This window comes from Mytilus galloprovincialis, chromosome 4 (assembly GCF_965363235.1).
Source record: "Mytilus galloprovincialis chromosome 4, xbMytGall1.hap1.1, whole genome shotgun sequence".
NCBI lineage: Eukaryota > Metazoa > Mollusca > Bivalvia > Mytilida > Mytilidae > Mytilus > Mytilus galloprovincialis.
In genome coordinates, this window is record NC_134841.1 from 80,875,431 (window position 1) to 80,892,138 (window position 16,708).

At 32.9% G+C, this 16,708-nt stretch overlaps 1 protein-coding gene across 1 annotated transcript in view; it reads right to left on the bottom strand.

The window, feature by feature from the left end:
• LOC143073094 (uncharacterized) overlaps positions 1–5,328 on the bottom strand; it is a 112,939-nt gene extending 107,611 nt beyond the window's left edge. The window contains exon 1 of the mRNA XM_076248409.1: positions 3,855–5,328. Coding sequence (XP_076104524.1) covers positions 3,855–4,509 — 655 coding nt within the window. The 5' untranslated portion in view covers positions 4,510–5,328. The remainder of the gene's footprint in view (positions 1–3,854) is intronic.
• Between the last annotated feature and the right edge of the window lie 11,380 nt (positions 5,329–16,708).

Here is a 16,708-nt window from a genome sequence, read left to right on the forward strand (position 1 = left end):
AATTGAAGATTTCTTGCTATTGCGCAATACTGTGCAATTGAAAATTTCTTGCTATTGCTGAATATTGTGCAATTAAAAATTTCTTGCTATTGCACAATACTTAATATAATAATTTTGGATCCTGATTGGACAAACTTGAAAACTGGGCCCATAATCAAAAATCTAAGTACATGTTTAGATTCAGATATCAAAGAAGCCCAAGAATTCAATTTTTGTTAAAATCAAATTTAGTTTAATTTTGGACCCTTTGGACTTTAATGTAGACCAATTTGAAAACGGGACCAAAAATTAAGAATCTACATACACAGTTAGATTTACCATATCAAAGAACCCCAGTTATTCAATTTTTGATGAAAATTTTGGACCCCGATTTTGACCAACTTGAAAACTGGGCCAATAATCAAAAACTCCCAAAATCAATTTAAACCTTCCTTTTTGTGTTTTCAAACTTTGTGTTCATAGAATTTCTATTCACTATTACTAAAGTTAGAGTGCAAAAACTAAAAGTATTCGGACGACGACGACGACGACGACGACGTAGACGACGACGACGACGATGCAGACGACGACGCAAACGTGATATCAATATACGACCAAATTTTTTTTAATTTTTGCGGTCGTAAAAAAATGCATACTTGAACAAGCAAACAAAAAGCAAAGAGTACCAACATAAAGAAACAAAGCTAAAGTACATTGTAATTGTCCATTAACCAGGAAACCCTCCCCCCTTTTTGCCCTAATTCCTAAACAGATTGAGTCATAACTTCACAACTCCAATCCTTAACATCCTTTTGTGGTGTGGAATTTTGTGATACAACGTTAGGCAATTCTATACACTGTACCACAAGTTATTGTCTGGACACTTGATATGCTTATTTGGGCCCCTTTTATATCTTTTATTCCTAAACCAAAGGGACCATAATCCCAAAATCAATTTAAACCTTCCTTTTTGTGTTTTCAAACTTTGTGTTCAAATTTCAAAGATTTATATTTACTTATAGTTAAGTTATTGGCATATTTCCAATTATGCTAAAATTATTGGCAAATTTCAAATTATACTTAAGTTATTGGCAAATTTCCAATGAAGTTTATCAATACTAAAGTTATATATATTGGTAAATTTCAAATACACATATTTAAAAGCCGTGTGAAGTAGTTCAAACATTACTTCTGGATTATCTCCCTTACACTGCTTTCAAATTGTCTTAACTGTCTTTTAACCAGAAAAAAACCCTTGTTTTCCCCCTTTTTTGCCATAACCCCCAAAAGCCAATCCTAACCATCCATTAGTAGTATGGAATCATGTTGTATAATTTCAGAAAGATTCATACACTTTTACACAAGTTATTGTCTTGAAACTACAAAAATGCTTGTTTTTGCCCCTTTTTGGCCCTTTATCCCTAGGCTGTTTGTCCCATAACACTTAAAATAAATCCTAACCTTCTACTTATGGCATTTAACATTGAGGTACATTTTCATGGCAATTGAAATACTTATACACAGCTTATTGTCCTGAAACAGATAAATGCTTGTGTTGGCCCCTAATTCATAAACCTCAGGGACCATAACCCCTAAAATCAATCCCAAGCTTCCTTTTTGTGGTTATAAACATCGTGTAAAATTTTTATTCATTTCTATTTACTTATACTAAAGTTATTATCCGGAAACCATCCGTCTTCGGACGACGACGACAACGTGATACCAATATACGACCACAAACATTTTTGCGGTCGTATAAAAACTGAGGAAATTGATAAATTTAATTATTTCAGGGACAATAACTCCGAATTGGAATATCCTATTTGCATGAAAATTCCTTGTTATAATAGATCGTAGCATGCTTATCATTCTTATCCAATGTCGGATTTGCTGTTAAGTACTGCTTTATTTTTGAGATAAAAAATAAAAAACTGCATTAGAATCATTTTGTCTATCTTTCTATCATGACGGCCATGTTTGATGACTAAACGAGAAAAACACAACATTATCCTAGATACATGTACAGTAACTGTAAAAATCTTTCACTTCAAGTTTGGTTAAAATTGGTTCAGAAGTTTAAGAGGGGAATATCTTTTTTAAAGTTAATAATTCCATTGCATGTATGTTTGATTATGATACGTTATTTTGATTGACCAACAGCAATCTCGCGTCCTTCTGAAATTGACATTCATTACACAATGAAATATAACATTCATGATACACGAGGCCCCACAATAAAGTGCTTAGGTAAAGAAATCAGTTATTCATGATCCTAGCTAAAAAATGTAATTATAAGTATTGAATATTTCTTGTAGTAATTTCATAGGGTTGTAAAAGCGTTGACCATGCGCATATTTTTACCGCTTCATACGAAATGTTCTTGGGTCAACGCTTTTACACCCCAAGGAATTTACAATAGAAGCATGCAATTCTTTAATGACAACGGACGCGAAAAGATGGCAAAATATAACAGGTTAGTTTAAGAATAAACTTCTATGTATGCTGTATTTATTCTTTCAATCTAAAAATATGTGAAGATGTGGTATGATTGCTAATGAGATAACTACCCATCAGAAGTCAAATGAAGAGGATATTAGTTATAATAGAAATCGGTATCGCCTTCAACAACGAGTAAACCCCATACCGTTTAGTCAGTATAAAAGATTTCTACGTAATTTATGAAAAACCATCCAAGCGCGAAAACTAAAAGGCTTTCAGCATATAATTTGTAACAATTTATGAAAGCAAATATGAAAGAAATGACTAAACAAAAAACAATGAATTACAGGCTCCTAAACTTGTGACAGACGGAATGTGGCGAGGTTAAACGTTTGAGAACTCTCAACCCTACACTAATCTGGACAGTGCCCCGTAACACCACAACAAAAGAACACACTGTAATAAAACGTCACAGAGCGAGCGCAGCTTGACATGAGTGCAGAGGTCGAAGCCTGAACAATTAATGTACATGTATGGACACAAAATCATTTAAAGCTTGATAAAGCTCTGACTTTAGATTAATGATTAAACATTTTACACAACATAGGTTTCTGAACATAATCATTGTGATAATGAACGTGATCGAAGAACTTTAAAATAATTTGAAATGGTAATTTACCTATTGTGGTCAAATATCCAAAATATAAATGAACGTTAAATTCAGCATATCAAACAACCCCATATATTATTTTTTGTTGAAGTCGGACAAAGTTTAATTTAATAATAACCAACTTGAAACCTGGACCAATAATCAAAAATCTGAATTAAGGTTCAGATTCAGCATATATCAAGGAACTCCTTGAATTCAAGTTTTGTTTAAATTTAACAAATTAATTTTGGACTCTTTAGAACTTAATAAGGACCAATTTCAAAATGGGACCCAAACTCTAAAATCTTAATCCGTGGTTTGATTCATTAAGCACACCAAAGAACTAGAATAATTTAAATTATGATAAATTCAAGCAAATATTAATTTTGGACCCTTTAAACCTCAACGTGGACCAACTTAAACAAATATTCTGTGAGTATTGCATGACAATACATACATTTTTGTAGTCCCCTACAAGTTAAAAACATCTTTCAAAAAAATTAAGTTATTTCCCTTAGAACAGAAATCTTGTAATTAATAAGTATCAATTTTCATCAAAAATTTAATTCTAGGGAAAAGGCTTCCACTGAACAAGGAGAAAAGCTAAAATCAATCAATTCAATAACTTCAAGCATGAAGAAAAAAGACTGAACTTTACATGGAATTTAACGCCCCTGACTTGCTTAAGAAATAAGCAATTTATAAAAAGCAACAATATTATAATATAACATTAAGAGTAAACCAATTGCAAACATATACTTATAAATTGAAAGGGATGAATGCTCACCTGAAACTGCATTCGTTTTCAGTAGTAAAGCGTCTTTCAAAAGCCATGTATAATCTGCGTTAACAATTTTCAAGTCATTGCCATTTGGGAGTATCCATCTATAGCTAGAAAAGCTGTTTCTTAGATCAGTTGGGTTTGGTGCCTTGTATGATGACACTTCTGCAATGCTGACTAAACCTGTCTGTATTATTTCTTCTATGGACGATTGAACGGTTTTTATGTCTTCGTCGATTTGATAATCTTTTGCTTTAGTCTGTAAAGCATTTCCGCTTGCTTTCAACTCGTCATAAGCAGCTGTAACTGAACTTGACCCTCCTTGAATTTTCCAACCAAATTTGTTTGCTTTTTCTTCTTCTAATATATTAACGCTATAAGTGTTTTCTAATTCCTTTACTTTCGATTTCAGTAATATCCCCTGTTCCTTGTTAGTTTGCAATGTTTTTGTCACAGTGAGCGATTTTAGGTCTTGCTGAAATCTGAATTCTTGATCGTTGACAGACATGTAGTTCAGTGTAGAGTATGACGAGCTAAAATACACGTCAACTTTATTCTCATACTTTTTCTGTAATTCGAGTAATCTTATTCGTATCCCTTCTGTTGAGAAATATTTGGGTGGTACTATCATACTGCCAGTTACAATAGACCTCCTAAGCATGTCTGCCTTGTAACTGGCATCAGGGTCTTTTGTGTAAACATTTACCAAATTAGTATCTTCTTTTATGTACCAGACACAAGATATCGATGGGCGGGAAAAGTTTAGGTTTTTGTCGACATAACTATAAACAGGATCTGTACAAAGGAACTTGGTTTCACGAGGATTAAAGCTGACTTGTTTAAAACCAACCTGACCTTTCTTGCTCTTCAGTTCCGTTCTGATGTCATTTTCTAGTTCTGGTGAATCTGGAACTTTTGGTATACGAACCCTTACTGTAAATCTTACGACATCTTTTTCAATTTTAACCAACTCTTTTTTAAGGCTAGGCAATTGCCTTAAATCATGCAAGATAATAAATGCTTGTTCTTCCTCTGTTAGATAAATATCAATTAGTTCGAGATTTACCCAGGATTGATATTTGTCAGCATTATTGGTATCAGACTCTGTTGAAGAATTATTACTGAGCTGCGTTTTGGCAACAGCGTCCACAACGTTTCTCTGTCCAACTATCAAAAAAGCGTCATTCTGGACTTTATAAACTTTACATCCACGTTCTGGTAGGTTAAGAGGACGACTGTTTAACTGCAATGCATGCAAGGTACTTGATGCTTTTGTTAAATTTTTAACTATCGATAACTTCCCGTCATGATCAGCTGAAGAAGGATATGAGGCAAAATATTTATCTCCATATTGATCCTTGGATATTGACACATCTTTAATTTTTAAATAGTGATCAATCTCCTTGTAATTTGTTTCAAGTAGATACTGCCATATATATCTCTCCTTGTCATCATCAGCCAATTTAAGTATATCAACTATTTGGCGAACTTCCAAAAGAAACAAAATAATATAAAGTTATAAAATGTTAAGACAGAAAAAACATAATGTTCTTTTTTCGAATTATTATATGATAAAACATTTGGCGATTGTGCTTGTTTTATATTCATAAATCCATCACCTGCTGCCAAATGAATCATAATGTTTTCATTCATTCTTTTCTAACCTCCTACTCAGTCGAGACACAAACTAAGTTTGGGGTTCCTCAATTTTCAAGTATTTTGCACTATGAAACAAGAACTTTGTGAGTTTTGCATGACAATACATAGTTCCCTACCGATTGAAATTAATTGAATTTATCAAAATTTTCACTCGATCGATAACTAATCATGGTGTAAACAATATAACAAATTGCAGGTCAATATTGAAGATATACTTTTTTATGCAAGTTTTGATTTTCACATACCGTAATAAGTTTAACATTGCAACATGTCTTGTAAGAAAATAATTGATATTCGTGTGTGTGAAGTGAAAATGACAACTGACTGGTTTTTTTTTAGTGCAAATGAAAGGTCAAGAGTCAAGACTACCTGAATGATCTTGAATGATCTACAGTATCCAATGACTACTAGCTGTTGTTTTTTTTTGTACAAATAAATAGGTCAAGACTACCTGAATGATCTACAGTATCCAATGACTACTGGCTGGGTTTTTTGTACAAATAAATAGGTCAAGAATACTGGAATGATCTACAATATCCAATGACTACTAGCTGTTCTTTTGTACAAATAGATAGGTCAAGACTATTTAAATGATCTACAATATCCAATGACTACTGGCTGTTCTTTTGTACATACTAAATAAAGACTACCTGAATGATCTAAAGTATTCTAAGTAATGTGTAAATTTTTTCTTGCAATTACATTTGTCTAAATCAAGAATACAGACTACTAGTATCCTTTTCAAACCAAATGTTTATTAAGAGCCTGTTGTAACAAGCTCTTATACCCCACTAGTCCTATAACATATGAATTCGCATTTTTATTCAATTTTTAACGTTTTTATACTGATACTTTCATTTTTTTTTTAAATTTAATGCGAAGTGTGGCACATTGATAGTATTTTTTTTTTTATCAGAACAGTAAATAGAAATAGTAAATAATGCTCCCGAGGTCATATGTTATAGGACTAATTAGACATACTCATTAAATAAGTTACTAGTGACATAGTTATTTTTCTGTTACTTGAAGCAAATTCTATTTCTGTAGATTTACACAATAGCATAGTATTGTTATATGGGTCATTTTCAAAAAATGTCGAATTTTCAGTACACCCATGCTAAAATTTTTATTTCTAATAGAAATTTCAGTTGTAATCTTGTCGGATTTGTGATTCAGAATATAAATAATAAACACACCTTACATCTATTTTGATAAGATTAAACTGCATTTAAGTCCAATTTTGGGGGTATTTGTGTGCGTACATTGTCAGAAATACACATTTCAAATGATTTTTTTTTCCGATTTTCTGATCGCCTTGATATCTGCAAGAGGGACTTTTTAAGAACGTTAATTATAATTCTAACGAAAAATCGTAGCTTCTTTATCATTGTATGTAACAGATTATCTACAAACTAAATTCAATCAGCGTACAGGAGGTTCATGTCTATCCTGTTACCGCTACTTAAATCAGTCGTTAAATTATTCTCCCTATGAATATTGAATCAGTCAGTGTTGATTTCAAAAATGCAAAGTAATCCTTACATTTAAAACGCCTCGTTTCTTGAACGACAGTGTAGAGAAAGGAAATTTCAAGACATTTAGTGAAAAAAATAGAGCGTACTTTTTTTTATGTCTATGCTGTTACCAACCATTTTGATTAATTACACTAACAGTGTGGTTGTAAAAAGTGCAATAACGTGTTGGAAACCAAATTCACAATAGAAAACCATAATCACTTCACCAAAGGGAGTAGTTATTTCACAACAGCAATCAAAAACGAAGAAATGTGTCTATCCTGTTACTATGGTTGCTATGGTTACAGTAACATGATAGACAATTATAGACAAAAACGTCGTTACATTTTTTTTATCTTAACATGTAGGTGGAAAACGAATGAAATATTTCATTGTTTGAACTCATCTTAAGGTTAAACGTCTTAATCTTCCCAATTAAGCATTTGCAGGTGCAATACTGATATCGGTAACAGGATAGACAAAAAGGTAACAGGATAGACTTTTATTTAGTGATATATCAGAAACGTACGTTCCTGTTACCAACGAAATAAAGAGAAAAGTAAATTAACTTATGAGGGATTTACTTGATGTTGGGTTTATTTGAAAGGGTGAAAAAAGGCCGAACAATATAAATTTCTATCTTAGACTTGCATTACTGGTGGTAATTTTACAACCTTTGAAACCCAATTTTTAGAGCCATTTTCAGTACAACCTAGAAAATTGGCAAATAATCTATTATTTTACAGAATGAATATATATAGAAGTTTATTCTCTTGAAAACCATCTAATTGGTAACGTAAAACAAGCTTAATATTTGATCTAAACCTTTTCTTAATAACCCAAAATTTCTTTTGAAAATGGTAACAGGATAGACAAAATATTGTACAACCGATCAGAAAATGTTTCAAGATATTCTTGTATGACATCATTAAGATTGCATCTTTTAATATGTTGTTCTTAAAGTACTGTTTGTTTTGATTTGCTTATGTAGAGGGTTGTTTAAATAAGTAACTTTTAATAAATTTTTCAATTTCAAAATTCGACATTTTTTGAAAATGACCCATATAGTTTTATTTCACCTATATAATATTGATATTTTATAACAACTCTGCCCATGACCCATATAATTGATAATCATTCTTTAAACATATATCATAAGCTTGTTTCTTATTTTGCACTAACCCACCATTTCTGTCTCCATTTCAGTTTATGCCATTGAACCATCATGGTATTAAACACAATTCCAAGTAATTATGCTGTTATAGTGGGTCACCATATATTCAACTTGGGTGGCATTCCAGTTATTGAAATTTGTGTAAGATTAGAACAATGAACTAGACCTTTAGGAATGGATCTCATAATTTAATATGGAGCCATATTATGCGACCCCTGCCCGGTAACAAAAATAAACAAGCTTGAAAGGATACATGTCAAGCGGCAAAATTTATCACCAGAGTTTACAAGTCAAGAGAGGATGGATATATCTCCAAAATGCTTGCCAAACTGGAACTACAACAAGATCTCCAGACAAGGACGAACACTGAAGGCGTTGAAGCCAAAGTTAGTATTTATGTAAAAAGTAGTTGAGGGGCTGATTCATGCCATTGAACCAGACGAATTCCTCAAAAAAGCATTCCGAAGAGAACCATACCTGCCGAGAAATTCAAAGAATACCACGAAACAATTATTGTGGAAAAGCAAGTGAAGAATAACTCTAACTGTGAGTGTATTGACATTCAACCAAGTAAAACACCGTACAATATTCAAACTCATCCTTTGTAAGACAGTGATCGCGTCGAATCAGCTAGACGACACTGTTGTGCACGCATCAAACGTAGAGAGCTTCAAATCTGTTCGCATGCCCCGCCAATAAATCGGCGGCGCTCTCTCAAATCGTTGTATTAAAGCCAGCATCGATATCGACAATTTATTCACATGTCATACAGATACAGTCTGTTACAGACTCTGCTGCTGTAACTTTGTAAACAAAGATTGAGTCGGGCCCAGTCTGCGTCGTTAACCACTAGCCCGATGCCCCAGACTAGTATCAAATTTTCAGCTCGGACTAATAGATTTTAATTATTCGGCTAGCCCGACCGGACTAGTTAGAAATATAACGTCCTTTCTATGTTATTTGATCATATTTGAAGTTTAGATTGACAAGTAATGCAGAAAAGATCGTCAAATTAATGTGTACGAACGTAACGAAGTCTAAACTATCCATGTATCGATGTATCGAGATCGATTATTCATAATTATACATTTATCCTGAGAAAGTGAAACAGAAACGTAAACCAGTCGCAATATTTCCGGTACTTCAATCTGTCTTATAACCAGTAAAAAGTGGACCAACACGGACACATTATATTTTCTTATTTATAAAGGCAGTTGTTTGTAAAACGACAAGACTATCAAGTATCAAGTTCCCCCCCCCCCTCCCCCCATTAATAAGATATCTTTCATGTTTTAACAATGTTTTAGTTTTTCTAAAAATAGATTTAAGAGTATCTTAAAAACAACGTGTTGGTACACTTCGATCTTTTTGGTAATAAGAAGGACCGGAGACCATGTGTCATCAGACGATTCATACGCACCGCGTTGGTATAACCGTATTACTAATTTCCGATTATTCAAAACTTCGTAAATCTTGATAAAGACCAGTATCTAACCAATGGATGTCAAGATGATTCCGAATAATACTTGTTTAATGGTTGTTAAGTTGAAATGGTAAGAAAGGCTGACATTATTTAGGAGAACTATTTTGTCTAGCAATTGCTGATCATTGCTGTGTGAAAAGTCCAGAACCATGTCAAAACGGATCTATTTGTTTATTGTGTAGATAAAAGCGAAAGCTTAAATAAATATGAAAAATATAACAAAGGGAAAGCTCAAAATACCATTTAATAACAATAAACATATGAACAGGTCAAAATGTTTTATTCTGTAAATAAAGTATGTAAACTGGTTCCAGGTTGATTACTACACAATGATGATAATACAAGCAGATTCCAGTTTGTATGTAAATTGTAAATACGAAACCAAGCGCGGTAGACGGAGAAATGCAATGGAAAGTAAATACGAAACCAAGCGCGGTAGGCAGAGAAATGTAATGGAAGTTCAGGTCAATAGTATCGGAAACATGCCGCTGCATGCCAAGAAATTGCCTCCGTTGAAATTCTGCAAACACCCCATAGAGCAAATTACATGGATGATTAATATTGACCATTTGGTATATGGCTGTGTTCTAAGCGACACGTACATGAAGGTCATAAATTAATTTCTTCAATGAATTCAAATCTTTAGATACTAATGACTGCCGTAGGGGGTTGACCGGAATTTTTAGCGAGGATTTCTTGGCATGGAGTAACAGATAGAAAACTCAGGGTTAGAATTCATAGAGCAGAAAAGGGGCAGTGGTAAATATTTCATGTATATTTTGAACACGGAGAGAATTTACCTGCACCTTTTGCCAAAAAAACCCTTTCTTTTTCTTATTTGTGCCTTCCGACTTTATGTTTTGAATTGTAGTTTCACTTTCCATATTCGGTATTTATTCAAATGTAAGCTCCACATGGTAAAAATCACGTGATGCAGGAATATAATATCTTGGAGTTAGACTATTTCTTTCTGTTCAGGCTGAGACTCCAAGCAAACAACATGCATGTGTATAACGGCACTGTAGATTTTCGTATTAAATAAAGAAAGTTGCCGGTCCGGTACATGAATAGATTGGTTAGAAAGCAAGGTTTAAATTTTAATTAGATTCGAAACCTTAATTCGAGGGTTGAAAATGCAGAGCACAAATAAAAGGGGGGGGGGGTTCCACAGGGAATATTTGTATCTTATGAACTCTATATTTGAAAGGGTTATTTTTTTATGTAATTAAAAAAGAGAAAAACAAATATTGAACAAATTGTGATTGGTCTTTCTTCCTTTCTCCCATGCCAAGAAATTGCCTCCGTTGAAATTCTGCAAACACCCCATAGAGCAAATTACATGGATGATTAATATTGACCATTTGGTATATGGCTGTGTTCTAAGCGACACGTACATGAAGGTCATAAATTAATTTCTTCAATTAAATCAAATCTTTAGCTACTATGACTGCCGTAGGGGGTCGACCGGAATTTTTAGCGAGGATTTCTTGGCATGGAAAGCGTCATTTTCCAAAAAATGATTATCAAAGTCATTTTTTTAAGTCCAAGAATCATAACTCCGCACAAAATCATCAGAATGGAACAAAATTGATCTGTAACTTGTCATGCTTATACTATATATCATTTTTCAATTAATATCTTTAAGCATGACGAAATAAGTGCGGAAAACTGTGCATTTTAAGGACGAATTGTTTTGATCAACAATCCTTTAGATGTGTTCTGTATCAGTAATCGGTTGATAAAGAACAACATGAATTTCGACAGCAACTAGAAAAGGAGGGCATGCTAAACGAAGACAGAAACGTTGCCGTACAACAAACACCTACCGACACCAGGGTTGCATTGTTGTACAGATGGCATGGTACTCCCCTTACACACGTCGCGTTTAATGTTCCCGTTCTTACATGATATAGCTGCGTATTTATTCATCAAACACAAGGATATGGACGAAGTTCATGAAGGGCCATATTTTATTCACCTTAAACTGTCCATTCAGAATTAAAATAAATAAATAAATCTATGTATTAAAGCAATTTCTGCAAAATGGGTCGTTCGGATTCAAAGGCGAAATATTTGTCCATTCACCTGGAAAAGAGGGTATTTTAGGATAAGGTACGTATAAGTACAAAGCACGCATATCCAGGCAAACGATTGCTGGTTAATTGATTGATCCTTACAATAAAGCAGTCATGTTTCGCGTACCTTGTCACGGAATTTGAAATTTAATGGTTTGGAAAGGTTAATAATTATCGTCACAAGTGTGTTATTCTATAGGAGGGGTATTCTTAAAGTATGTGAAACATGTTGTATTATAAAGACAAATCAATTACTAGCAGACATAGTATGTGTGTTTGTCCGTGAGAAATGCAAGGGAATGTTAGAAAGCATCGATTGAATAGAACACATTCAATTTTCGTTAACCCATTGTGATTTTTCGTACAAGTGTCGATAGAAAGTCCCATATTGACAGAAACAAAATATTGTTGTGGTCCATCCTCGGTGTCAAGATTGTGGTATTTGTACATCGCTAATTGAAACAGTCACTATGTATTTGGTAGACTAAGTCTTCATTATATTTAGTAAGCCTTATGCGTCAAGATAGGATGTTGCATTGTGATCATATCAATTGTTTTTGAAATAATAAAACCTCTGTAAACAAAAAAATAAATACCATTTTCTCCTGCAGCCATATCAACGACTGTGTTGAAGTTTCCTGAAAAGTAAAAAAAAAAATGCTTTTAGATTTTAGTCTTCATGATTTTTTATTAGTTATTATTTGCATCGAAATAGCTGTCTGTAACTTTCAGTCCTCTCAGATCTTTACTTGTGTCTATTTTCTTCTGTGAATGTATGAATTCTAGCGAAATGTTTGCCTAACCGGTTACTCGGATATTCTTTCAACCTATTCACCAGTTAACTTTAATAGTACAGCTGATGTGTTTTAAAATATCTTACATTTGTATCATTAGTACCGTACAATTGTTTGTTTTTGTGATACGATAACTTGAAGTTTATTCTTGGGCATTATAAGATTTGAATGTCTTGGACTACAACGCCATGATAGTAATATACGAACGCAATTTGTTTGCAGTCGTATAAAAATCGGGAAAGAATTCTACAGACGAGAGTGCTAAAAATGCAATTTTCCATCTGGTCAATATTACCAAGAGGCATAACTCTTTTTAAACTGATCGGCACTGATTTCCGAACTCGTCAAAGACATTGCTGATATAAACCTGATATAAAATAATTAATTCATTAAATTCTGGCATAAGTTGTACACATGAGAGCGCTAACGATGTAATTTCCTATAAAAATCAATCTTTCCAAGGGGCAACCAGATGCTCCGCAGGGCGCAGCTTTATACGACCGCAGAGGTTGAACCCTGAACAGTTGGGGCAAGTATGGACACAACATTCAAGCTGGATTTTTGCCTTTGAGCAATTCACTATGCTGTTGAATATTAATCCTCTCAAAAAAATGTTTGAAGAAATTTTCTTTTAATTTATGAAATCTGAAATGAAAAAAATTGAACCCCCCCCCCCCCAATTTTTTTTCACATCCCCCTTTCCCTTATTCCAAAACTAATCTCAATTCAAATTTCTAATGGAGTTTGCAACAATAACTACTCATTTAAATACATCATAAAATATTAAAATGTAAAAAAGTGCTTGTTATCACTGAATGGTAAAGATTGTTTTAATTTATCAGTTGGTAGTAAAAGTGAATATACATTGTATGTTGTATAAAACAATGATTTAAGTTGATTCAACTACTATTCTGGACAAAGAAAGATAACTCCAATTGAAAATTTCTTGCTATTGCACAATATTGTGCAATTAGATATTTCTTGCTATTGCGCAATACTGTGCAATTGAAAATACTTGCTATTGCACAATACTGTGCAATTGAAGATTTCTTGCTATTGCGCAATACTGTGCAATTGAAAGTTTCTTGCTATTGCACAATACTGTGCAATTGAAGATTTCTTGCTATTGCTGAATACTGTGCAATTGAAAATTTCTTGCTATTGCACAATACTTAATATAATAATTTTTGATCCTGATTTTGACCAACTTGAAAACTGAGCCCATAATCAAAAATCTACATCTACATTCAGCATATCAAAAAAGCCCAAGAATTCAATTTTTGTTAAAATCAAACTTAGTTTAATTTTGGACCCTTTGGACTTTAATGTAGACCAATTTGAAAACGGGACCAAAAATTATGAATCTACATACACATTTAGATTTGGCATATCAAAGAACCCCAATTATTCAATTTTTGATGAAATCAAACAAAGTTTAATTTTAGACCCCGATTTGGACCAACTTGAAAACTGGGCCAATAATCAAAAATCTAAGTACATTTTTAGATTCAGCATATCAAAGAACCCAATGGATTCAATTTTTGTTAAAATCAAACTAAGTTTAATTTTGGACCCTTTGGACCTTAATGTAGACCAATTTAAAAACGGGACCAAAAATTAAGAATCTACATATACAGTTAGATTCGGCATATCAAAGAACCCCAATTGCTCAATTTTTGATGAAATAAAACAAAGTTTAATTTTGGACCCTTTGTGCACCTTATTCCTAAACTGTTGGGACCAAAACTCCCAAAATCAATCCAAACCTTCCTTTTATGGTCATAAACCTTGTGTTTAAATTTCATAGATTTCTATTTACTTATAAATAAATAAATAAATAAATAATCTTTATTTCAAGAGGATGATCCCATTAGTTAAAACTAATCTTCCTGAGAGTTCTCAAAATAATAATAACATATTTATAAGTACATAGAGTATTATAAAGTTATATTATACACAATATACAATTGTATTTAAATAATAATGAAAAAGCATATTAATTTGCACAATTGATGAAAAATTTGCAACATTTTGTTTTAAAAGATACAAGTGTATTACTCATTTTTATTTCATTTGGTAAACTGTTCCATATTTTAATACTTCTTATACTAAAATTATTGTGCGAAAACCAAGAATAATGATTATTTGTGCCCTTTTTGGCCCCTTATTCCTAAACTGTTGGGACCCAAACTCCCAAAATCAATCCCAACCTTCAATTTGTAGTCATAAACCTTGTGTCAAAATTTCGTAGTTTTCTATTGACTTAAACAAAAGATATAGTGCGAAAACCAAGAAAATGCTTATTTGGGCTCTTTTTGGCCCCTAATTCCTAAACTGTTTGGAATAAAACCTCCGAAATCAATCCCAACCTTCCTTTTATGTTCATTAACCTTGTGTTTAAATTTCATAGATTTCCATTGACTTAAACTAAAGTTAGAGTGCGAAACTAAAAGTATTCGGACGACGACGACGACGACGCAGACGACGACGCAGACGACGACGCCAACGTGATACCAATATACGACCAAAATTTTTTCCATTTTTGCGGTCGTATAAAAAAAAAGAAAGGCTGGAATTTATTCAAGAGCAGACCCTGGTTCTTCGTTACATTTGGATCGAGAAGATTCAACGACTCATTGGTAGGATTATGCCCCTTTGAAAATTAACAAATGTCGGTTGGCCACTAAAACTCAGAAACCGTAAGTTGTAGCCACCTAGGATCTTCACCAATGATCATCAATTCACGTGACCATGAAAATTGACCTAAAGTATACAAGGGTAGACGAAACGAAGCAAGAAGTGAAAATGGACAGGTAAGGTCAATTATCTATAATACTAAAATTACGAGGTCCAATTTGTCACCCGTCATCACGTAAAAACGACGAATCAAAGAATTCAACTTTATATATAACTAATATAGTACAAAGGTGTAGATTAAAAATTACACCACTCCAGGCCCTTTTGTTTTCCACGTAATTAATATTGCCAATAATTAAGAAGTTCCGGGTCGAGTCCGATACCGATACCAATAGTATATTCACCTGTTACCTATTACCTTATCTGTACGTTCCGCATCTGACATGCGCACCAACAAACGGTGTATTCAGGATTAATATGCTATATACACGGGTCATAATCACAGGGTTGACACTACTAAATTGTCAAATTGTTACCTATTGTAGTATTTTCATAAGTAAGACTTTCTATGATAACAATACGAATACTAAAAATCTGGACTAAAAATAAGGCGTATAGGTACAGTTTTCAATTTTTAGCGGGCATGACGTAAAACAGCGAATCAAAGAATTCAACTTTATTTATAACTAATATAGGACAATGCTGTTGATTAAAAAATACTCCATTCCAGGACCTTTTATTTTCCAAATAATTAATATTACCAATAATTGATAACTTCCAGTTCGACGGGTTCAAACAGAAAGATTTGAAAGCAGAGAAAACTGTGTATCTTATAATCGGCATGACTTTATCAGATGACAATACTAATACTAAAATAAGGCTTGCGCATAGTTATATATTTTAATTCAGTCACAGACCCGCGATATCACGGGTGTGTTCTAGTTGCATTTAAAAATGTACATGTTCGGCATGTATGTTGTAACTTTTTTTAAATGTAAAGTTCCTTTACTATATAACAGCCGGTCACCTTGAAACACATTTTTCGGTAAACCAGCCTTCGTTTGGTCTAATAGAATCACTTGTTCGTGTTTATCCCCTGTTTAGATCTATTTCAATATATATTTTCAGGATCTATTGTAATAAAATTAATTGCTTAGTACAATATTTTAATAAAAATCTAAATTTCAATTTTATCAAATTGCAGTCAGCTATAACACTGAGGCATATGACTGCACTTTTAAATAGCAGTCTACCAGTCACCATAAAGTATATTAATTATTGTTTTTTTATTGAGAACATCTGTATAACTTGTGTTTCTTTTAATTTGCAACATAATTTTTGTTTGTGTTCTTTTTTTGTTTCTTCATGGACATTAATAATGTGTTAACTGTCGATATGTATAGCCTTCTTTTTTCTTCGCTGTGAATACCACTGTAAGTCCGTAATATAATTATTATAATCAATTTAACTATTGTCAGTTCATTAATTGTCTTAATTTTGTATGCCTTATGGCATATAACCATT